The sequence below is a fragment of the Rhodamnia argentea genome, chromosome 8, assembly GCF_020921035.1.
Source record: "Rhodamnia argentea isolate NSW1041297 chromosome 8, ASM2092103v1, whole genome shotgun sequence".
NCBI classification, from domain to species: Eukaryota; Viridiplantae; Streptophyta; class Magnoliopsida; order Myrtales; family Myrtaceae; genus Rhodamnia; species Rhodamnia argentea.
The window spans coordinates 29,094,913-29,119,727 of NC_063157.1; the positions used below are offsets into that span (position 1 = coordinate 29,094,913).

Below are 24,815 nucleotides of genomic sequence, written 5' to 3' on the forward strand. Positions count from 1 at the left end.
CACCAAAATTCTCTCGGAAGAATATTCGACACCATATACCGGGTACTTCCGGTCGGCCTTGGGAGAAACTTTTACTACCAAACTGCGTAGTAAACCCTTTACCATCCATATTCTTCCTGGCTGTGAAATCACCACCCAAATCCTTGGATGTCCATCCCATGACAAGGATCTCATCATCGGTTGGGATATTCTTTCTAAACTTCCACAGCTCAAAATTAACCCTAAGGGGTTAAAATTCCAAAAGAAGTTTCAAGAGTTCGTCGAAATCCAAAGACTCTTTGTCATCCAACCGGAAATCTTTGATCCAATCTATCAATCTCTTCTATCTCATTGTTCAGAATCTCACCAGCGGTTTGCTCGGATTTGCTCCAACCCTCTTTGGCAAAATCCCGACCTTTTTGTCATTATTCCTTTCCGGAAAAATGGAGAAATCAATCCTACCAAAGCAAGTCATTCAAGCATGAATCCAGATCACCTTGCTCGGCACAAGCGGGAATGTGCTTAGCTCCTTTCTCAAGGACTCATTGAGCCTTTTGACTCCTCTTGGGCATGTGAAGCCTTCTATGTCAACAAAAGAGCAGAACAAAATCGTGGAAAGCTGCGTTTAGTCATAAATTACTAGCCTCTCAATCTGTTTATCCAAGATGACAAATTCCCATTGCCCCACAAGAACTCTTTGTTCTCCGGTCTTGCCCAGGCCAAGATCTATTCCAAATTCGATCTTAAGGCAAGCTTTCGGCAAATAGGAATTCATCCCTCGAACAGATTCAAAACTGGTTTCTGCATTTCTAACCGGCATTTCCAATGGAAAGTCCTTCCCTTTGGACTCAAGATCGCTCCGTCCTTATTTCAAAAGGCTATGTGCAAAATTTTCCAACCTATTCTTGCCAATGCCCATATCTACATTGACGATATCCTCCTATTTTCCCATGATGAACACTCTCATGCAAAGCTTCTTCAACAATTTGCTGAAATTGTACATACTCATGGCATCATGCTTTCACAAAAGAAAATGGTCATAGCTCGGCGAGAAATTGAATTTCTCGGCATGCGTTTGAAAAATGGCACCTATTGCCCAGGACCACATATTGCGGAAGATCTCTAGAAATTCCCAAATGAAAACCTCTCGGTCCACCGGATCCAATCCTTTTTAGGAATTGTGAATTATCTCGGAGATTTCATCTCCGGGGTGGAGTGGAGGAAAATATTCAGGTTGAAACATACAGATGCTTGGAAGTGGTTCGGGGACGGGAACATATGTGTAGGGCTTTGGGAGGTCAATGGAGCAAGTTGGATTTTTCTTGATCCATTTCTAGATGGGTTTATAAAAAGGATTGGTGATGGGTTTGTGAGACGGTGTTGGTGGAGAGTTTGGTGGATCCGGTTTACAAGAGGATGGAGAAGAAATTTGGGCTCTTGGAGGAGTACCATCTTGGACAAGGTATTGCCGGTTTCCGCCATCTTCGCCAAGAGGACCTACGGTAGGATCATCGTCAAGGTATCGCTGATACAAGGGATCTTTCTTCTTTTTCTTGGAAGAGGGTTTGTCATCTTTCTTAGGGAAGGTACAAGAAGGACAGGAACATTCTGGATCCCAAAAACAATGACCTGAAGAGTCTTTGAAAGCATGGATTGGTTGTCCATCGGAGCCAAAGGACTGGACAAATTTCTTTGGGTTTGGATCTTCCATACTTACTATTTCGGATGGACATGGGGTGAAACAGAGAATAGTAGAGAATGAAGGGAAAAGGGACAAGGAATCGTCTTTTTCTTTTGCAAACTTGATGGTCACAATACCATCTTTCTTCTTGGTGAACTGGGGTTCAGCAGACTGAATCGGCCTTGTATTCTGGTGGAGTTTTTCATAATTGGTGACCCAGCTATCCAGGAGGAGTTTGACAAGTTGTTCTCTGGGTATTTGTCCGGGAATATGGCACACAGGATGTCGATCATGATCTATTGAGATGATAAGGGCATCATCTGAAGTAGGGTGATTAAGATCAATGGCATGATTTTGGACCCGGTAAACCATCTAGTAATGGAGTGTAGCAGCCAAAGAGTTTGGAGTCCGATGAGCTCCAGTAGTCTGTAGTTGAACTTTCAAGGCCGACAGTAGTCCTAGGTCTGCAAATGCCATGTTGAAGTTTGGAAACAAAGTGACAAAGACTATCCCAGCATTTAAAGTGGTCTGAATGGTGCCAATACAAGCATGCTAGTAGTCTAAGAACCGTGTATCCAAAAGAGCAATTCTGGCTACAACTGGTAGACCTTTACGGCCATGAAAAGAGAGAGCAAGTCTGATAGCTCCGAAGTGAAGATGGGTGAATTCTTGCTGGATCCACTGGAGTGAAAATTCGGGAGGAATTTGGAGTGTGACAAACTGTTCTTGTTGCGTAGCTAGAATATGATGCTAGTCAAATTTGGAGGACTGGACATACTCTTTAACGGAGCGGGGGGTGTGTCGGATAAGGTGTTTGATGGAGCGAATGGGAGAAAAGGAAGTAGGTTTGGCAAAAGCCGAATACGGATTGATAAGGGAAAGCTGGGTTTCGGAGATTTTGTTGTCTTTAGAAAAGGCTACCTCATAGAGATAGTCGATTTTGGAAGCAGTTGATTTTTGTAATTCTGGGGGTGATGCAAGAGAGAGTGGGGACCGATGTTGAACTGGGGTGATCATGTTTTCTTCCGGAGTTTCCATGGTGTATAAAAGTTTCTCTTTATCACGGACCTTCAAACACTAAAATATCAATACTAATCTATCTTGAATGGTATTGGCTCTGATACCAAAAAGGAACGGAAGCAAGAACTTAATTTGAAACAAGTATGCTATCCCACACGGGCTCTACGGCCACTCACGGGACGGCCTGTTAGTTTTCGGATCTCGCTCTTGGAACTAATCCTTTAAGATATCTAGATTTCTGATCCACAGGATCCACTATCCATTACCACCATAGGTTTATCCCGATCAGAATATTGGATAGATCCAGCCAAAAAGGAGCGGAAGCAAGAACTTAATCTGAAACAAGTATGCTATCCCACACGGGCTCTCTGGCCACTCAAGAGATCGCCTGTTAGTTTCCAGATCTCGCTCTTGGAACTAATCCTTTAAGATATCTAGATTTCTGATCCACATGATCCACTATCCATTACCACCATAGGTTTATCCCGATCAGAATATTGAATAGATCCAGCGCTCACTTGTGAAGTTAATCAACAAGTGGAGAGAGGCATCGCCGAACTCTACGCTCGCTTTAACCCAATATCGGATCTAATAAACTTTCTGAGAGCATAGAATTCGTGACAAGTGGAGAGCATACTTAACCAACCATTGTAATAGAGAAGTAGAGACATTTTGGCGTAGAAGAATCTGCTTGAAGAGAAAAGAGGAAATTTTAGAAACTCATGAAGCAAACTCTTACTTGGATTTCACAAAGGAAGCCAAGTCTGGCTATTACAAGAAGCTAACACGCCTTATATAGGCGAGTACGCAAAGGATCCTCTATAATTGAGGTCCGACAAGCGGAACAATAATTTACAACAAATTTTGACTTCTGATGGAGTCATTATTGCGAACAAGCAAACATAACCTCTGCTGCCTTTCTTAACTTTTTATAAAGAGGAGCGGATGGAGCTAGAAAACGCATGCCTTCTTGGACTTTTTACAACGATGTCTGACGGATTGGAACATGTGGACTTATCGTCTTCTATCCGGGTCGGGATGATAATTGGCGTCATCCGAGTCAGAGCCGTTTGGTCCGTCACGATTGTCGGAGGGGCCGTCTTTTTGACTTATGTAAGCTTGTAATAATTGTTCTTGTTCATAATCCGAGATGATCCGATCCAGGTGTGGATCATGAAGAATGCCTGGCGTATCTCTGGATGATGAAGGGACATCATGCATGACAAGTTGTGGGTAGCTGTATGGATCTTGTGACAGTTGTCCGCTCCATGGAGGAGCTTGGTTGATTGCTGTTGTACTCCCGAAGAGCTTCGAATACATGAGGGTGAGTCCTGGGAGTATCCCAAGAGTAGCTTGCTGTGTTATAAGGCTATATCTCATGTGGTATAACCTTATTTTCTTGATAGAGAATTCGCTGAAGTTATCTGTATTCATGAGGAATGTCGAATACGGTTCTTGAGTACGTCTTGTGAATCTTGAAGACTTGATCTTAGAGTTCGAGCTTGAAGGTGGTAGTGCCTGTTTCTGCAGCATTGGATCTTTTATCTCCTACGGGTCCAGTGAATGACCAGGGATGACGAAAAAGGACAACTATGTGTCTGCATGGTTCCGGTCGACCAACTTGTCTTTGGAGTATGAATAAGTGTTTCCATGCTTGAAGGGGTTGAAACCAAGTGAGGATATCAAGGAAGAATTTCTGAGGATGGTTTCAATAATTTCCAAAAAGGGAACCATACAAAACCTTGATGATTTCGTCTAAGGAAAATTCTATAGCAACTTGGTAAAGATGGAACATGAACCAAAACATCCATTTTAGATCAGAAGGAAATGGGATGGAAGAAGACCATCTTAGTGGCTGTATAAACGGGTAATCACAATTGAGATCTGGTTTGAGAAACAATCCACCATAATCTTTGAAGATGACATAATGATAATTCCGGAATAATCTGTGAAAATGATCAGAGAGGGAATTTTGCTTAAGATATGGAGGAATATCGGGTGGATACTGGTGTGATGGCCACCGATGTTCACACATATTCTGGGTTTTGAAGGAACACGAAAACTCTTTTCGAATGAACATGTTTATGGATTCGAAAGGTTCTTTTGGCCGTGAGAGGAAATTAGCCAAAATATTTTTCTTTCCAGAAATGTGTTTTGAATCGAAAGAGTATTTGGAAAACCATTACGCCCAACGCAAGAGCCGAGGATGCGAAACTTGTTTTTGCTTGAATTTGAGCATCTGAGGGAAGGATGACATATCCATTTCGACTAAAAAATGATGGCCAATGAGATGAAATTCAAATTTTTTGATACCATTTTTTACTGCAAGAATTTCTTTGAATGTGGAATGATAATGCATTTACGTAGCTGAAAACTTTCCACTTTTGTATGCACAAATTCTTCGCTTACCTTTGTCTTCTTCGAGAAGGATGGCTGCCCAGTATTTGTCACTGGCATCCGTCGGGAAGATTATGGTTCCAGTGGAAGGGATTTGAAGATTAGGCAAATTTGGCGGTGTGTCTTTTAAAATCTTGATGGAGGTGGTTTGTTTTTGTGACCAAGGAGGAGGGTTCTTTTTCAACATCTTTTCCACTCCAGTAGATCCAGCAAGGATTCACCCATCTTCACTTCGGAGCTATCAGACTTCCTCTCTCTTTTCATGGCCGTAAAGGTCTACCGGTTGTAGCGAGAATTGCTCTTTTGGATACACGGTTCTTAGACTACCAGCATGCTTGTATTGGCACCATTCAGACCACTTTAAATGCTGGGGCAGTCTTTGTCACTTTGTTTCCAAACTTCAACATGGCACTTGCGGACCCAGGACTACTATTAGCCTTGAAAGTTCAACTGCAGATCACTGGAGCTCCTCGGACTCCAAACTCTTTGGCTGCTACACTCCATTACCGGATGGTTTACCAGGTCCAAAATCATGCCATTGATCTTAATCACCCTACTTGGGATGATGCCCTTATCATCTCAATAGATCATGATCGGACATCCTGTGTCCATGTTCCCAGACAAATACCCAGAGAACAACTTGTCAAACTCCTCTCGGATAGTTGGGTCACCAATTATGAAAAACTCCACCGGAATACAAGGCCGGTTCGGTCTGCTGAACCCCAGTTCACCAAGAAGAAAGATGGTACTGTGACCATCAAGTTTGCAAAAGAAAAAGACGATTCCTCGTCCCTTTTCCCTTCATTCCATACTATTCTCTGTTCACCCATGTCCATTCGAAACAGTAAGTATGGAAGATCCGGACCCAAAGAAATTTGTCCAGTCCTTTGGCTCCGATGAACAACAAATCCATGCTTTCAAAGACTCTACAGGTCATTGTTTTTGGGATCCAGAATGTTCATGTCCTTCTTGTACCTTCCCCGAGAAAGATGACGGACCATCTTCCAAGAAAAAGAAGAAAGATCCGTTGTATCAGCGATACCTTGACGGTGATCCTACCGTAGGTCCTCTTGGCGAAGATGGCGGAAACCGGCAATACCTTGTCCAGTATGGTACTCCTCCAGTACCCCAAATTTCTTCTCCATCCTCTTGTAAACCGGATCCACCAAATTCTCCACCAACACCGCCTCACAAACCCATCACCAGTCCTTTTTATAAACCCATCCAGAAATGGATCAAGAAAAATCCAACATGCTCCATTGACCTCCCAAAGCCCTACACATATGTTCATGTCCCCGAACCACTTCCAAGCATCCGTATGTTTCAGCCTGAAGATTTTCCTCCACTCCAGCCCAGAGATGAATCTCATTCGTCCACTTTGAATTTTCCCCCACTCAAAAAATTCTCTGACCCTTAGCAAAAATATTATCATGCTCCCAAAATACTTGCACCAAATGAAATTGACCCACATGGAAGAAAGAAAAGCCCGGCTCCATCCGAAACCGTCCTTAATCGGCGGATAGAAAATGCTTTGGCCCGGAATGTAGCTCTTGAGAAAGTTTCAACCCAAGTTAATCGAGTTGATCAAGCTTCCACACACATCCGCAAGATGCTTGCGGATTTCCGGAAGAGAGTCTACATGATGGAAAATCGGCAGATCCATCACCATTATCCGGAAGACCGGACTCATCAAATAGAGAAGCTGAAAAGACAGATCCTCATCCTTGAAAATCAGAAAGCTCAACTTGAGTATCGACCACCTTTCTCCTCATTCACTCCTCCCGCTTTTTCATTCCCTTCCTACCCTCATCATACTACCCGTTCATCACAAGCTTCTAGCCAAACTTCTTCATCTCCATTCCAAGAAGTTCTTGAGACAAGTACCTTTGATTCGGGTATAAATGTACTCGCTCTTCGAGCTCGTCTCAAAGCAATAAAGAAGGTTGAAGCTAATGATGAAAGAACAAAATTCTCAGAGACAACACCAACATCATTAGTCCCCACTTTTCCTATTCCTCATACAAAGCACCACGGAACCCCCGACTCACCTCCACACTCCCCTTCACGTAAACTACCTTCATTCATAGTTTCTAATCCCATCGAAAGTTTTTTGAGGAAACAAATTCCATCCATCTCTACAATTCAGACCATTGAACAAGATGATTCTTCCTCGACATCATCTGCACCCCCATCGGAGACATCTCCTCCTTCAGAATCCGGAAATAATCTTGAACTTTCGGATCAAATTCCAGCCATTATGATGGCCGCAGCAGTTCCAAAAGAAGAAGAAGAAGAAGAAATGGAATTTGCAGATCTTAAAGCCCCTCCAAACCCGCGACCATCATCTCATTCAACTCATTCCTCATCAAGCACGTACTTCACTTTTGATGATGTTCCTGCTCGGGTCACAAGAAGAAAGTCCATTTCCAGAAATTCTCATTTGCAAGAAAACCCAGAGGCAGAAGTAAATGGAAATTTCTCAGAAAGAAATCTCGCAGTCATTCCGTGAAATACCGCAAAAGACCCAAGTCTGACGGATGTTACATATGTAACAAAAAGGGTCATTTTGCAAAGAAATGTCCTTAAGCAAAGAAGCAAGGCAGCTACATGATCCGGAAGATCTCTCGGAATACTGGGATTTCTCTCGGTGATGAAGACGTTGAATCCATCTTCTCCATTGAAGAAGAACCGTCTCCAAACATTACGTGTGCCATTGAAACCTGTTCTTCTTATTCGGACTCTTCTCCGGGAGATATTCTCTCCTTCTTTCCTCTTCTTGATTCCTTGGGAATCCATTCCTCAACATTCCATCCCCCGTACTTCCCAGCCTAGCTCCAACTTCCATAACACACTAAACCCATCCAAGTCATTGCCCTCATTGATTCTGGCGCAGCCGCATCTCTGCTAGACACCAAAATCCTCTCGGAAGAATATTCGACACCATATACCGGGTACTTCCGGTCGGCCTCGGGAGAAACTTTTACTACCAAACTGCGTAGTAAACCCCTTACCATCCATATTCTTCCGGGCTGTGAAATCACCACCTAAATCCTTGGATGTCCATCCCATGACAAGGATCTCATCATCGGTTGGGATATTCTTTCTAAACTTCCACAGCTCAAAATTAACCCTAAGGGGTTAAAATTCCAAAAGAAGTTTCAAGAGTTCGTCGAAATCCAAAGACTCTTTGTCATTCAACCGGAAATCCTTGATCCCATCTATCAATCTCTTCTATCTCATTGTTCGGAATCTCACCAGCGGTTTGCTCGGATTTGCTCCAACCCTCTTTGGCAAAATCTTGACTTTTTTATCAATATTCCTTTCCGGAAAAATGGAGAAATCAATCCTACCAAAGCAAGTCATTCAAGCATGAATCCGGATCACCTTGCTCGGCACAAGCAGAATGTGCTCGGCTCCTTTCTCAAGGACTCATTGAGCCTTCTGACTCTCCTTGGGCATGTGAAGCCTTCTATGTCAACAAAAGAGCAGAACAAAATCGTGGAAAGCTGCGTTTAGTCATAAATTACCAGCCTCTCAATCTGTTTATCCAAGATGACAAATTCCCATTGCCCCACAAGAACTCTTTGTTCTCCGGTCTTGCCCAGGCCAAGATCTATTCCAAATTCGATCTTAAGGCGGGCTTCTGGCAAATAGGAATTCATCCCTCAGACAAATTCAAAACTGGTTTCTGCATTCCTAACCAGCATTTCCAATGGAAAGTCCTTCCCTTTGGACTCAAGATCGCTCCGTCCTTATTTCAAAAGGCTATGTGCAAAATTTTCCAACCTATCCTTGCCAATGCCCATATCGACATTGACGATATCCTCCTGTTTTCCCATGATGAACACTCTCATGCAAAGCTTCTTCAACAATTTGCTGAAATTGTACACACTCATGGCATCATGCTTTCACAAAAGAAAATGGTCATAACTCAGCGAGAAATTGAATTTCTCGGCATGCGTTTGAAAAATGGCACCTATTGCCTAGGACCACATATTGCGGAAGATCTCTAGAAATTCCCAAATGAAAACCTCTTAATCCACCGGATCCAATCCTTTTTAGGAATTGTGAATTATCTCGGAGATTTCAAACCAAAAATTTCCCGGATCCTCTCCTCTGCAAAAGATGTTGAAAAAGAACCCTCCTCCTTGGTCACAAAAACAAACCACCTCCATCAAGATTTTAAAAGACACTGCAAAATTTGCCTCCTCTTCAAATCTTTTCCACTTGGAACAGAATCCTCCGGACGGATGTCGGTGACAAATCTTGGGCAGCCATCCCCCTCGAAGAAGACAAAGGTAAGCGAAGAATTTGTGCATACAAAAGTGGAAAGTTTTTAGCTGCAAAAATGTATTATCATTCCACATTCAAAAAAAATTCTTGCAGTAAAAAATGGCATCAAAAAATTTGAATTTCATCTCATTGGCCATCATTTTTTAGTTGAAATGGATATGTCCTTCTTCCCTCATATGCTCAAATTCAAGCAAAAACAAGTTCCGCATCATCGGCTCTGCGTTGGGCGTAATGGTTCTCCAAATACTCTGTCGACTCAAAACACATTTTTGGAAAGAAAAATATTTTGGCTGATTTCCTCTCACGGCCAAAGAACCTTTCGAATCCATAAACATGTTCATTCGAAAAGAGTTTTCGGGTTCCTTTAAAACCCGGAATATGCGTGAACATCGGTGGCCATCACACCAGTATCCACCTGATATTCCTCCATATCTTAAGCAAAATTCCCTCTCTGATCATTTTCACAAATTATTCTGGAATTATCATTATGTCATCTTCAAAGACTATGGTGGATTGTTTCTCAAACCAGGTCTCAATTGTGATTACCCGTTCATACATCCACTAAGATGGTCTTCTTCCATCCCATTCCCTTCTGATCTAAAATGGATGTTTTGGTTCATGTTCCATCTTTACCAAGTTTCTATAGAATTTCCCTTAGACGAAATCATCAAGTTTTTGTCTGACTCCCTTTTTGGAAATTATCGAAACCATCCTCAGAAATTCTTCCTTGATATCCTCACTTGGTTTCAACCCCTTCAAGCATGGAAAAACTTATTCATACTCCAAAGACAAGTTGGTCGACCGTAACCATGCAGACACACGGTTGTCCTCTTTCGTCATCCCTAGTCATTCATTGGACCCGCAGGAGATAAAAGATCCAATGCTGCAGAAATAGGCACTACCACCTTCAAGCCCGAACTCCAAGATCAAGTTTTCAAGATTCACAAGACGTACTCCAGAACCGTATTCGACATTCCTCATGAATACAGAGAACTTCAGCGAATTCTCTGTCAAGAAAATAAGGTTATAACACCCGAGATATGGCCTTATAACACAGCAAGCTACTCTTTGGATACTCCCAGGACTCACCCTCATGTATTCGAAGCTCTTCGAGAGTACAACAGCAATCAACCAAGCTCCTCCATGGATACAGATACTCGGCCCTTTGACCCATGAGGCGGACAGTTGTCACAAGATCCATACGACTACCCACAACTTGTCATGCTTGATGTCCCTTCATCATCCGGAGACATGCCGGACATTCCTCATGATCTACACCTGGATCGGATCATCTCGGATTATGAACAAGAACAATTATTGCAAGCTTACAGAAGTCAAAAAGACGGCCCCTCCGCCGGCCGTAACGGACCAGGCAGCTCTGACTCGGATGACGCCAATTATCATCCCGACCCGGATAGAAGACGATAAGTCCACCTGCTCCAATCCGTCGGACATCGTTGTAAAAAGTCCAAGAATGCGTGTGTTTTCTAGCTCCACCTGCTCCTCTTTATAAAAAGTCAAGAAAGGCAGCAGAGGTTATGTTTACTTGTTCGTAATAATGACTCCCTCAGAAGTCAAAGTTTGTTGTAAATTATTGTTCCGCTTGTCAAACCTCAATTATAGAGGATCTTTTGCGTACTCGCCTATATAAGACGTGTTAGCTTCTTGTAATACGCAGACTTGGCTTCCTTTGTGAAATCCAAGTAAGAGTTTGCTTCATGAGTTTCTAAAATTTCCTCTTTTCTCTTCAAGCAGATTCTTCTACGCCAAAATGTCTCTACATCTATATTACAATGGTTGGTTAAGTATGCTCTCCACTTGCCACGAATTCTATGCTCTCGGAAAGTTTATTAGATCTGATATTGGGTTAAAGCGCGCGGAGAGTCCGGCGATGCCTCTCTCCACTTGTTGATTAACTTCGCAAGTGAGCGTTGGATCTATCCAATATTACGATCGGGATAAACCTATGGTGGTAATGGATAGAGGATCCTGTGGATCAGAAATCTAGATATCTTAAAGGATTAGTTCCAAGAGCGAGATCCGGAAACTAACAGGCAGTCCCTTGAGTGGCCATAAAACCCGTGTGGGATATCATACTTGTTTCGGTTTAAGTTATTGCTTCCGCTCCAGGTATACATGAGACATCAAATATCAAGTTGTGCAACACGTAAAGAACAACAATAAGGCTCAATCAAACAAAAAGCAATTTGATTTAAGTAGTACCAATTTCCAACTTCGCCAATTATCAAGAGAAACAAATACCCGGTTCGGCTCCATGGTCGTATTTGACAACTCTACATTAAATTCACAATCAAAATGAGAGCTTAAGTATACATTAAAATATAGAAGAGTATGAATATTAAAACAATTACATTTTCTCATCTGACTCAAAATTTTCAAAGTTTTCTAAGCCCCATAGAAGTGGCGTGGATTGTAGCCAAACTTAAGCACATATAAGAGCCTCCATCATGCTTGGGGTCAAGGAACTACAAAAGACATCAAGTACACGACCTCTTGTGCTAAATGCGGCTTCTGATGCTACGATCGAGATGAGCACGACCAAAATATCTCGAGCAATAGAAGAGAAGATATGATATCTCAAAGAATTTACTTTCCACCAAATTAAGTTATCACAATCGGAGTTATAATGTTCACATGTTTCCTCCAAATACTTGTCCAATTCAAATTATTCTTCCAAAATTTGTTGTCCCGTTTTGGGAAGATACTTTATAGTCATAAAATCAGCATTAATCACGGGAGACTTTGACATGTTTATAGTCCTTGCACCCTTTAAACTTAAGTTGCTTTGGGGCCATTTACCAATGCGGTATTGCTCGTACAGTGATATCAAAGATGACATTACTTTACCATGTAAAATTTCTACCTCCTTGCTTTCATAAATATCATTGATCAATCATTTTACATATTCCAACTTATGTAGAGGGTCAAGTATGCAAGAAATGAACATAGTATGATTGATGTTGTTCATATTGCCAAAGTGCTTATTAAATTTTGCTTTCATTTTTTTAGTTATTTCCTACAAACTTCTATTCTCATTCTTACGATATTCATCAATCATCCGGGAGGAGCTTGTGATGATTGAGAGTATTCCCGTAAGGTTCTTCCTTTTTTAAAGCTGTTCTTTGATACGACTTTAAAAGTTTTAGGTTCTTCTTATGTCACTAGTAATTTTGAGTATGCCCATCGGGTTCTTCCTTTTCTGAAGTTGTTCTTTGATACGATTTTAAAAGTTTCGGGCACTTCTTATGTCGCTAGTAATGATTTGGCGAAGGATGTCTATGCACTTTTTGAGATGATTGATGAATATCGTGAGAACGGGATAGAAGTTTGCAGGAAATGACCAAAAAAATGAAGACAAAATTCAACAAGTATTTTGGCAATGTAAACATCAATCTTACTTTGTTCATTGCTTACATATTTACCCTCAATATAAGTTGAAATATGTGAAATGATTGATCGATGATGTTTATGAAAATAAGGAGGCAGAAATTTTACATTGCAAAATAACATCTCTGACATCATTGTACGAGCAATACCGTACTAGCAAATACCCCCAAAGCAACTTGAGTTGGTGCTAGTACATCATTGTACAAGGAAATAAGCAAGTCAAAGTCTTATCTTTATGACTGCAAAGTATCTTCGCCAAATGGGACAACAAATTTTGAAAGAACAATATGAATTGGATAAGTATTTGGAGTAAGTATGTGAACGTTATAACTCTTGACTTTGATATCTTACCGTGGTGAAAAGTAAATTCTTCGAGATATCATTTCTTCCATTACTCAAGATATTTTGACCGTGTCCATCTCAACCGTAGCATCAAAGACCGCATTTAACACAAGAGGTCATGTACTTGATGTCTTTCGTAGTTCCTTGACTCCAAGCATGGTGGAGGCTCTTATATGTGCTCAAGATCGGCTACGATCCGTACCACTTCCACAAGTGCTAAGAAGACTTTGAAAATTGAGTCAGAAAACATAATTGTTTGAATATTCATACTCTTCTATATTTCGATGGATACTTAAGTTCTCATTTTGATTGTGAATTTAATATAAACTTGTCAAATTCGACTATGGAGCCGAACTGGATATTTGTTTCTCTCGATGATTAGCGAAGTTAAAAATTGGTACTACTCAAACCATATTGCTCTTTGTTTGATTGAGCCTTATTGTTGTTCTTTCTTTGATGCACGAATTGATTTTTTGATTTCTCATGCATTCCTCTTATCTCTGGTAGGTAGTCGGTGTTAAATCAAATTGCTCTTTGTTTCATTGATGCTTCAATCTTAACACAATGCATGAGCATGATTATATCATGTATTGTTGGAGTTCTACCACAGTTTTGGTCATGGCTGGCCCAGCACAATAAAAAAAAAAAAGAGATTTCAAAGATTTATTAGGAGTATAATTCAAAGTTTAAGTACTAAAGTAATAACACCGTGAAGCACCGCATATAATTAATTTTTAACTTTGAATGCCCTTCTTCTTAGTTCCCTATTGTTTATCTCAAGCAAGTTCATGACCGAGTTAAGATTTGATTTCTTAGTGCATTCGCTTCTTTTAGCCATAACTTTAAACGGGAAAATGGGACTATCATTTGTTCTTTCTATGTTATGTTGGTGAACACAATCTGCTAATCCTTACTCGAAGTCTTGGTCAATTTGTGCAACTTGACACCACAATAGATGATGCAATAGGTAAGGCATATGATAAGAAAGCAAAATGGCTAAGTCTAGATATAAGGAGGAGTGCCGGACCGGCTATTGAGCAGCTTGCCTTGGAGGGTGATGCGTAATTAGTCAAATTCTCACTTAATATGATTTCCATTACTCCATGCGTTCTGAAGATTCTCTTGCATCCATATACTTAGTCGGTTTTCCTTTTATCTTACCTTGCCTCTATTGCTTAAGACAACGATGAAGCATAAAGATCACAATTTTCCCTATGCTGGCTTGAAAACCTCAAATGCGGAAACACGAAGTTTCTTGATTGTTTGCTTTAATTCTTCCCCTTCGTGGTCTTTGTAAGAAAGTTTGTCTTTTCCATTTTCTCAATCGAGCAAGTTGTAATTGCCGATATAAAACATTTTGAGGTTGTAATTTTGCCCAAATTTGTGCCACAAATTCATACAGTGATACTTATGTCAATATTTTGACGAGCTTGAAATTCTATCAATAGGATGTTGCACAATTTCCATTGTGAATTTTTTATTTTCATTTGCAGCTTGATGAAATGAGAAGCACATCATATTACTTTTGGGGGCCTCGGATTTTAAAAAAGAAAAAAAAAATTCAAATTCCGAAACACCAAACTCGACCCGAACATACCCGATCCGATTGTTGGGCCATGTTCCGTTTGACCTTGTTCCGGGTCGGGTCAAGCATACTTGTGTTATATTTCGGGTCGGGTTGGATTTCCATGATACCCCGACTCGACCCCGTTGACACCCCTTAGCCCTACTCATTAATCAGACCTAGTCCCGCCTAATCCTCTGATCCGATCTGACCTAATTTTCAACCCATTTTACTTCCCTTTTTTTTTTTCTATTTCCTATTTTTCTTTTTCTATTTTATTTTACTTTCTATTGTTTTATTTCTTTTTTTATTTTCTTTCATTTTCTCTCTACTCTTAAATCGTGAGTTCATCTTCCCCCGAGACTTCAACGAGAGCTCGCGGAGCAACCTTTCGCCACTGCTGTCAACCTACCTTCCCTGTCGTCAGCCACTGCCAGACAGCCGCCAGCGACGAAATTTCACTTTCCAATCACCTAAGCCTCGGCCAAATCCAGAATTCCAACTCTACACAATCATACACAGATAGAGCAGGAAAAGAAAACTGACGAGAATGAACTTTAACCGTAGCCAATCATAGGAAAAAAAGAAGGCACAGCGTCGGTTTGGTCCTCGACCGGCATCGGGAATCACAGGAATCATGCCAAAAAGTTAATGTAAAAACGCGAGTTCAGTTGCGGTTCAACAATCAATGAAACCACTGTGTATCAACCTAGCTCTAAATGCCGAGTGCAGGAACTCAGCTTTAGCACTTCATTCAAACATTTAATCGAACGGGCGATATGCAGTGTTGAATACAAGTTCCAGACTCAAAACTCAAGTGCAATTTTATAACCTAACATAGTATATCAACTTCTAAATCCTCACAAATCAGTCTTTGATTCCATCTGATTAAGCTGCGAATCTATCAATTAAACTCGGCACTACTACTTCATCGAGGCAGGGGAAAACAAAGCATATGAAGGAGAGATATTTACCTGGTTCCGATGGCCACGGAGATGCGATCAGCGAAGGCGACAGAATCGGACGGTGACGGAGATGGCGATGTTAGAGTCTTCGGCAATGTAGTGAATGAATCGCGGAGCTAAACAATCGACCGGCGATTGAAAGCTACAGGCGATCTCCGATCGGCAAAGAACAGACGCCAGGCGTCCATAAACCCTGAACCAGCGACGAAGTGTTTTCAGTGAGCGCAACAAACAAAGGAAGATCCTCCAAACTAATCGTCTTAACTGATTGGATTTCTAGAAGCTTTCCGAATGGCGCTCCTTAAATAGACTTGGTTTTGGGCTTAATTCGTGACCTAATCTGGCTTTCCACTTCCGCTTATTGATTTTTTTTTTCTTGTAGTTTTTGCTATTTTTATGTTTTTTTTTATACAAGTGACCATTTAAATTGTCGACAAAAATTCATGTGTCGACAATGGTTCGTTGGAGACTTGACTCAATGTACATATGATGACCATTCTGTTTCTCTTCCAAACTTGCTTCCGGAAAAGGTTTGGAACAGCAATCCATTTAGTAACGCCACTTCATTTTTCTTTTTCTAGAACAGATTTTTAGTCCAAAAATAAATTTGAAACATAAATGAAAGATAAAAACTTTCTAGTTTTCTATTTTTTGAACATAAATAGAAATAAAAATTCTTTTCAACACCACTTCATTTTTCACTCTCTAAGGCCTGCGGTCTCCCTCTCTCTCGAATCCCTATCATCGTCGACAGAATGTTGAGGTCCGCTGGTCGCCATCTAAGGCCCAACCAACAACCGTAGAAGTTTTATATAGTTATCAAAAAATTTATGTTTCAAAAAGTATAAATTTTGTGTATTCATTAAACGAGTTTATCCGCTCAAAAACTCATCTAGGAATAAAAAGAGAAAAATCCATTTCTATCTAGAAATTATTGCCGGGTCGGACCCTTAGCATAGGTGCCCCAAACGACGTCGTTTAGCATGGTTTGCCCCTCAATTTAAAACTCTAATTCGGCCAAATCGATCAAATCCCCTCTTCTTCAACCCTAATTCAAAACTAGACAATTTGGGGCAAAAATTTAGAGGCGAATCTTGCAATTGAGAGTAGGAGCATGACAAGCGGCTCAATTCCGAGTTTCAACAGTGGACGAGTGAAGGCTCAGACGAGAATGGCGAAATCTTGAAGAGCGCAAACAAAAGCTTCTCTTGATTCCTCTTCTTCGGCACTTACTCTAGCCGAAACTGCACGCCGGAGCTTCTAGAATCGTTGTTGGAGCACGAGCTAAATGTTTTGGGGAGCTCTAGGAAGGAACGAACTAAGACTTTGAACGAGAAGAGTGAGTTCTTGAGCGATGGAGCCGGCGAGGAGAAAAACAAAGTCTCTCGGTTGTAGCTCTCCAATGGACATCAACATAGGTTGCCGACTGTCTTCGAGGAGACGAAGATGGTGGCGACCGGGAAGATGGATGAGTCATTTCGTTTTTTTTTGTCTATCCTATCTCTACTTCTCCTCTCTGACTTTTGCTCTGTCTCTTTATAGAGCGCGGAAGTCGAACCCTATATCTATGATACTAACGCCCCCACCCCCCAAATCTCTTTACCAGCAAGACCGCATGTTTACGGGCGGATGAGTTGTTTGAAACAACATCATTTAGTTAAAAAGAAGATAGGGTGGCTGAAATTTCCAAGTTGACTTTTCTTTTTCATCGAAAAGCCACGTAATTGTTTATAATCAATTAAAAAAGACAAGTTGAAATAAACATTTAATCATAAATGCCACGTAAAATTTTTTTTCAGAATTTGCCGTCGGAGGTACTTAAGTAATTGTTTTTTCCTTCGATATGACACTTAAGTGATCCGGCGAATAGTTGTGGCATAAAAGTGTGCGCCGTATGAAAATTAAAGCATTTGTAGTGTCCTTTTTCTGATAATGATGTAATGCAATTTTGACATGATTTTGAAATAACATCAGCCTCATGGTTGGATTAGAGCAGATCAATCATCAATAACTCTCACTGGCCTTAAGAATCTGATTTTTCCTTCTTCACAGTGCAGGCATTGTAGGATCATGCATCAAATTAGGAGAAGAGACGTCTATTATCTGCTTGAAGAAGAAAAGTAGACCAGAATCCACAAGTCATTACTAGCTAATGTTAAAAGCTTAAGAGACAACCATTATTTAGACACTGGACATCTCTTCAGTAATTCATCTCGAATCTCCTAATTCACCATTATTGTTGTCCGTCCTTCCGTTCTCCGGTGGATCTTTTGGTGGCGCCGAGTCCCTTCCATCGTGCGGTGGTTTGGCGACTTTCGGTTCGCTAGTCTTTGGCCTGAATCTGAAACCAAGTTTCTTGAAGAAAATGTTCCAGCCCCGTTTATTCCTCAGCACCTTTTGAAGCTCTTCTTTCATGCTCAAGCACTCTTTCTCGAGCTCAAACACGCGCTCCTTCATGTCGTCGAACGCAACAATTTGGTTCTGTACATTGCTTCCTTGACCTGGCCCATTTGTTCGGGCTAGTGCGACATTCGTGCTCAGGTTTTGCGAGCTCTCAAGATTGTCGGACACGAAGAACCATCCGGAAATAGATGTGCGGAGGCGAAGTTGCTCAAAGAACAGGACTTGGACGATTACTCGGAGAGGAAGCCTTTCGTTCTGAGCAGCATGAGTGCAGGCATCCATGGAGAGCTTCTGGCAATTCATGAGCCTGCATATCTGTTCCCGCTCAGAATCTGTGAGCCATGGATGGGCCTAAAAGTAAGAAGCACATTAGTATTTCTATGAAAAGAAACGAGTGGGACATAAAATTGGAGAAGAAGATTGACTCCTGACATAGAAGCTTTAACGGCAAAGAATGCACTCACAAAGACACATACAGGACAGAACATGTAAGTTAACCAATGGCATTTGCCATCTGGCTGTACAAGTTGCTGACGAAACATGGCGATTCCAGCAAGCAGAACAAAGCATCAACTCACATTTACCTTGAGATATATGTCAATTGCGCGGTAAATGCCGTCATCCAGTGGCCTGGCATAATCAGGGATGACTGCAGCAAGTTCCTCGAATTTCGGCAACTTCAAGTTAACATCCGTTGCCACCTCGGCAAGATACCCGTCCACCAAGTTGGCCACCATTGTCATCGGAGTCAGAGAGTGAGGGCCTCCCATCAATTGCCCCTCGTCTGGTACACAGCTTCGAGATGGGATCGGATGCATCGCGGTCTACCACCATGAAATGATCAAGAATCCGTTGAATGCACTCGATATCGTAAAGAGTCTCCATCGAATGGCTCACATTGGGAATGAGGAGGTCCTCGAGCACCGCTTGATCCAACTGCGACCCGATGCACTTCTCTAGTTTCTCTTTACACATGGGAGTGGCCTGTAAGATCATGGATGTTCGAAGAAGCCTGAGCAAGAATGTGGTGGGAGTCACGCCCTTCTGATCTGGGAGTAACTCCACTATCTCTTCAAGAAGATTCCGTTGCTCATTGTCAGATAAGGAAGAAATGCTCGACCCAGATGCAGGGAACTCGCTGTTGTCAAAGCTCGAATGCCTGCCCATCAATGGGAGATGCCTCCTTGTATAATGCATGATCGACCCAGCAATTTTCTCAGGCTTCATGCCTCTTGATTCAACGGCAGCGATTAACCGTTTATATAATGGCAATCTCAGGTAAGAGACATCCTCATACCACCAGTCCTCATTTAAGGTGCATGATTTGGAAGCTGTGCGGATTCCGTTCCAAAATATGGTACCTACCGGACTCTTCACATCATTGTCTCCCGATACGGGCCAACTAAACAGGCTAATGTCCGCACAAGCTTTCATCGCCAACGAAGTGATGCATCTTGATACGATATGAACCTCTTCGGCGTGCGATAGAACCTCTTCACAGGTCTCAAGAGCCTTGATTGAGTCGGTCCAGTTGCTGAAGATCTCATTCAGGAACTTTTCTGTCTGCACGATGAGATTTTCCTCTCCATAGTTTTCATTCATTTGGAGATATTCGGCTGCGCATCGGAGGCTCACTACATTTGCCGCAGTGAGCTCGATTTTGACACCATAACAGAACTTGGCAACAAGAAGAAAAGCATTGGCGCTGCCGGGAACGTCATGAAGTTGCAATGTGCAGTTCTGATCATCCTTACCTGAAGCTTCTCCTATGAGGCTTTCTAGTACCCCACTTCTGGATAGCAATGGAAACTGATTTGCATGCCAAAAACATAAGAATTAGAAACCAATTGTGCGACAGAAGTAAGAGAGTCCTCAACCCGAAAAGGGTTCAGCAAAACTGCAAAATGGAGACCCAATTTCAAGCATAATTACAGGTAGTGAAAATGTTATTTTGTCATAATAATGTGAGAGAACGGAAAAACAAGCCAAGGAAAGTATAGGAAGAGATTAACTACAAAAGATGGGGCAGCATAATTAGACAGTTACCTGCCAGTGCATTAGCCTCTTTACTTGCCTGTTCTCTAGAATTTTTCCAAATTCTCTCAAAGCAACTATGTTTATTGGATCAGTTTATTTCCAACATAAATGCTAAGGAGAATGGTCACCTTCAGTTGTCACACAACTTGTAACTTATTCTATTCCCAACACAGTCTAAGACTAAATCTTTGTCTGGTGATAGTACTACCTTAAAGTGAAACCATTTTGGGCTATGCTATAGACCCAACACAAAAGCGGTTCCAGCAGACTCTCATGTTCATGATTAACGTTAACTTCTGTCGGTTCTCGTCAGACTTATCCAGTAACCACCGTTAATTTGAATAGTATGATATCTTCAATATCTAAAGTGCAACCCCATCATGCCCACCAACGAAAAACTTTCACAATGTGCAGAAGACCCGAAATTGTAAAACAGAACACCAAAACATGTGATGATGTATGATGATATTTGATATCAGTTTGGCTGACACGACGTTCTTACTGTAATGGAATGCATCCAGAAAGAGTTGTATGTTGAATGAACATGATCATTCAATAGAGCATGAAAGTAATACAAAAGCCGATTGATCATATTATGAACCGGTTCTATTAGTTTGGTAAACGTGAAAAAGAAAACTTTTGGCTATTGCGCTAGCATTTTGAGTGGCTTAATGAAAGCTGTTTCAGCCGGTCTTTTTCTTGTTGCCATTTGCATTATCAAGGTATTTCTCCTTAAGCATAAGGCATAAGAACCAGGCCATACCTTGTGTAGATGGAAGGACACATCTCCAACGTCAATGGTGACATCACTTGGAAGCCCAGTTGAGCTGACCCTGGAAAATACCGCCAAAACAGATCAGTCAATTCTTTTGTCCGCAAACCAAATTGCGATTTACCTTCTCATTGGCGTTATGAACTTCTAAATCAGTTAGTACAGCATCTATTCGATATCACATAATTGTGAGGACCACCTATCCACTGGATACATATACTATCTAGTGTGCTGCTTTGCGTAACCACTAAAATGGTCTTTAGAACATTTCTAGCGTTTGGCGAGTATAATTATCCAAGAAACAGCACACTCTGCATCAAGCCTGACCTAGAGTCAAAAGATGATAATTCAATTGGTTTTACTATAGACCAGTTCGAACCCCGACCATTTCTTCTGCAATAAGATACTGCTAGCCATCATGGCTTTCTCTTTCAATCACAAATTTATTTATGAAAAGTGGAATACCCAGTTGCATCTAAAACGACACCAGGAACAAATTGCCCCATTCCTAAGTGACTGCATTGGATTCTCCAGACAGAAGAATGTCGATCCAGACGGCTAACATGATCGAGCAAAACCAATGTAATCCAGATTAAGCATAATGCGGGTAAACGATCACATCAAAAAACAGAACATGTTCCTACTTCAGCTAAACCGACAGATCATATCACGTCTTGTACTCTCTCGAGACGAATCGTTGTAATCTATACATCCACATTCGCATGTTCTCCCTGAAATACTCGTTAACCAAGAGATCAGAATCCCGAGCTTCGTTTTTCCAAGATCCTCAAGCGGGGATTCAATTGCATTACCATTCAATGCTCATATCACGAAAATTTAACGCGAACAGTTTCCCAAGCAAAGCCAACACTGAAAAAAAAAACAAAAAGGGCGGGTGAACCGAAAAGGGAAGACGAAGATGAAGAATGGGAGACAGAACCAGGTATTGCCATCAAGGTGAAACACTTCAGACTTCGATCCCAGCTTCATGCACGCCATCGGCAACTTACACAGTCCCTCAGTTCTCGATCACCATAACCCTTTTTCCCACTCGACACGGTGACACAAACCCAAAAAGGAGAGCGATCTTGAGGACCCAAAAACAAATTATTTCTTTCCTGTAGAATTGCAGAAAAGAAAGGTGAGTGAAAAGATAATTTCCGCTTTTGACTGTGCAAGTCCCTTTCGAGCTCTGTTCTTGCGGGGGAAGAGAGCAATGATTGTCCCGCGTCAAATGGGAAAGTCGAGAGAAAAAAGGCCAAAAGATTTGCCTTTTTTTTTTTTTTTTTTTGGTGACACGTGAACGATCGTTTTCAACGAATTTTTTCTGCAGTGAACTGGGAATGAATCTCGTACATGGAATTGGTCCATTCCACTGCGTCTAGAAATTACGCAACCCCATTCTCGGATCGAATGCGGTTTTCCGAGCGGTCGCTTTCTTGCTGCAACGAGAAGGGAAACTTTGGATAGGAGGTCAAGCAAAATCGGAACCGATGTGTAACTGGTTCAGTTATGGAATCATGATAAGTCATTCGTTCGGCGGTTACATTGATTTCTAGAGAAGTCTCATAAAAAAATTTCAATTTAACCCTCCTTTTTAGTTTATTGGATGAAAGCAATGTACGATGTAAAGGGCATGATCAGTTGTGGATTTTTAGGCTGCGTATGGCAATGTTTCTATTCCCGGAACAACTTTTGGAATAGAAATACCTTTTTTTCTGTTTCTGTTCTCGGCATCGATTTTTGGGAACAGAAACGCATTTGGTAATCGTATAAAGTTTTTGTTCCCAAAACAAAAAAGAAACGAAAACGCGTTTGGTAACTGTATAAAGTTTTTGTTCCCAAAAAAAAAAAAGAAACGTGTTTGGTAACTACAAAAAAATTGTTCATAATTTTTTTCATTTAATTAAGGGAACTATATATATTAAAATTAAGATGCATTTATCTTTTTACTTACTAAATCAAATTAAATCTCATTTGTTCAATTTACTAAATCAAATTAGACCAATATATGTATAAGTAATTTATGTAAGATTTATCAAATTACAATATGGACGAGATCAACTATAAAAAAAAAAATTGAATGAGAAGACGAATTGGAATTAGACAACGAGAACATCAAATATATTTTCTATAGATAGGAAAAATTACAATTATGAGTCACATGTAAATGTTCCCAAGTAGTTAAAAATATGATTACCTTTGAATGGAGACCACTAAAAAAATATTAATTACACTTTAAGTGAAACCGGAGACTAAAATGAAAAATATTTGTGCATTTAGGTCCTTTTAGTCCAATTGTACAATTTTTCCAAACATGAGGACTGGAATGAGATGCAGGGTATCAAAGTCTCATGTTATGACTTTAAAAGTAAAAAAATTTGGCTAAAATGATTTAAAATGAAATTTTTTAGTCAATTTAGGATTATGCTCAATGAAGAGGCATGTGGTCCCAAACTGAATTTTTAAAAATTTAAGAGGTAAAAATGAAAATGGAATTAAAATAAAAATATTGACTATTTTTGCGCATTTTTTTGACCACTAATACTATTTTTCATGATTTTCGGCTATTTTTATAATTAAAATAAATCCGAAAAATATCAAAAATTATGAAAAAAAAAAATTGTTCAAAATTGGTTCCTAAGGCTAGGCCAAAGCTTCCAAGGTTGATTTTATAATTTTATGAATTTTATGATATTTTTAATTAATTTTCTAAAATAAAATGATTAAAAATCAAGTGTTAACATCGTGCAAGAATAAAAGTGAAGAGTGTGTTCAAAGACAAAATTGCTCCCAATTATTTCTAAAAAATGTTCCAAATGTGTTTCTAAAAAGTATTTCAGGAATACAGAAGCAAGTTTTTCTTGTTTTTTGTTTCTTGTTTCTGTTCAAAAAGTATTTATGTTTCTCAAAAGTGTTCTCGGAACACTTTGGAAACACTTTTTTACCATACGCGTTTCTGTTTTCAAAGTATTCCGGGAATATTTTTGGAACATAAATACTTTTTTTGGAGCATTACCATCGCAGCCTTACGCTCACTATATTTAATGTATAGGAATGAAGGTGCGCTTTGCTTGTTTTGGGTCAAAACAACATTTCGATTTTTGGTTAAAAATAACATTTCATTTGCTTTTTCGAAATTTTATTTTGACTAAATAAAAAAATAAGGTGCTCTTTGCTTCTTCTTTTTGAAATTAAATAAAATTTCATTCACTTCCTCAAAATGTGCTCTTTCGTCAACAAACTTTGTTCTGTTATACTAGAAACCCTTATTTTTCTTGGGCTGTAGTGTGAACAATATTTGATGTAGCTCGAGTAGAAAGCGTTGATTTATTTCTCAAGGTAAAGATTTAGGGTTAGTGCCAATTAATAAGTTGGAACACCTACGTAAGGGTAGACTATTTTCGACTTCTAAATGGAAAGGATCCAATTCAGGCAAGTTTCAAATCCAAAAAAAGAAAATTTGCTGGATTTAGTCGAGTGAAACTCTTTTGATCAAACGTGGGATATTGTTGGCTCTTTTGATGGATTCAATGCTAAATTCTACAAAGTCACTTGGGATATTGTTTGCTCATCGGTGTTATTGGCTGTTTTCTTTGAGATTGGTAATTTTCTTCGGGGGACTAATGCTACCATTCTTTCTCTCGTGCCGAAAGTCCCTAACGCTGCCGCCATGAATGATTTTAGACCTATTGCCTTCTACAATACCATCTACAAATGTATTACGAAGATTATGGCTAACAGGCTTGCTTGTGTTCTTTCTGCTCTTATTAGCCCTCCTCATAATGCGTTTGTTAAAGGCCGTCGCATTAATGACAACATCCTACTTGCTTAGAAACTCTTTTGTGGGTTTCGCCATGAGCGTTATTTGCCCAAGTGTGCCGTCAAAGTTGATTTCCGAAAGGCCTATGATACTGTGGATTTGGAGTTTATGGAGTTGGTTCTGCAAGCCTT

At 40.5% G+C, this 24,815-nt stretch overlaps 1 protein-coding gene across 1 annotated transcript; it reads right to left on the bottom strand.

The window, feature by feature from the left end:
- Nucleotides 1-17,657: 17,657 nt before the first annotated feature.
- On the bottom strand, nucleotides 17,658-22,068 carry LOC115754108 (BTB/POZ domain-containing protein At5g03250-like). The gene is given in 5 exon segments (XM_030693036.2): nucleotides 17,658-18,403; nucleotides 18,637-18,849; nucleotides 18,851-19,861; nucleotides 20,853-20,922; nucleotides 21,802-22,068. Coding segments are annotated over 5 exon segments (1,899 nt in total). The 5' UTR covers nucleotides 21,861-22,068; the 3' UTR covers nucleotides 17,658-17,857.
- Between the last annotated feature and the right edge of the window lie 2,747 nt (nucleotides 22,069-24,815).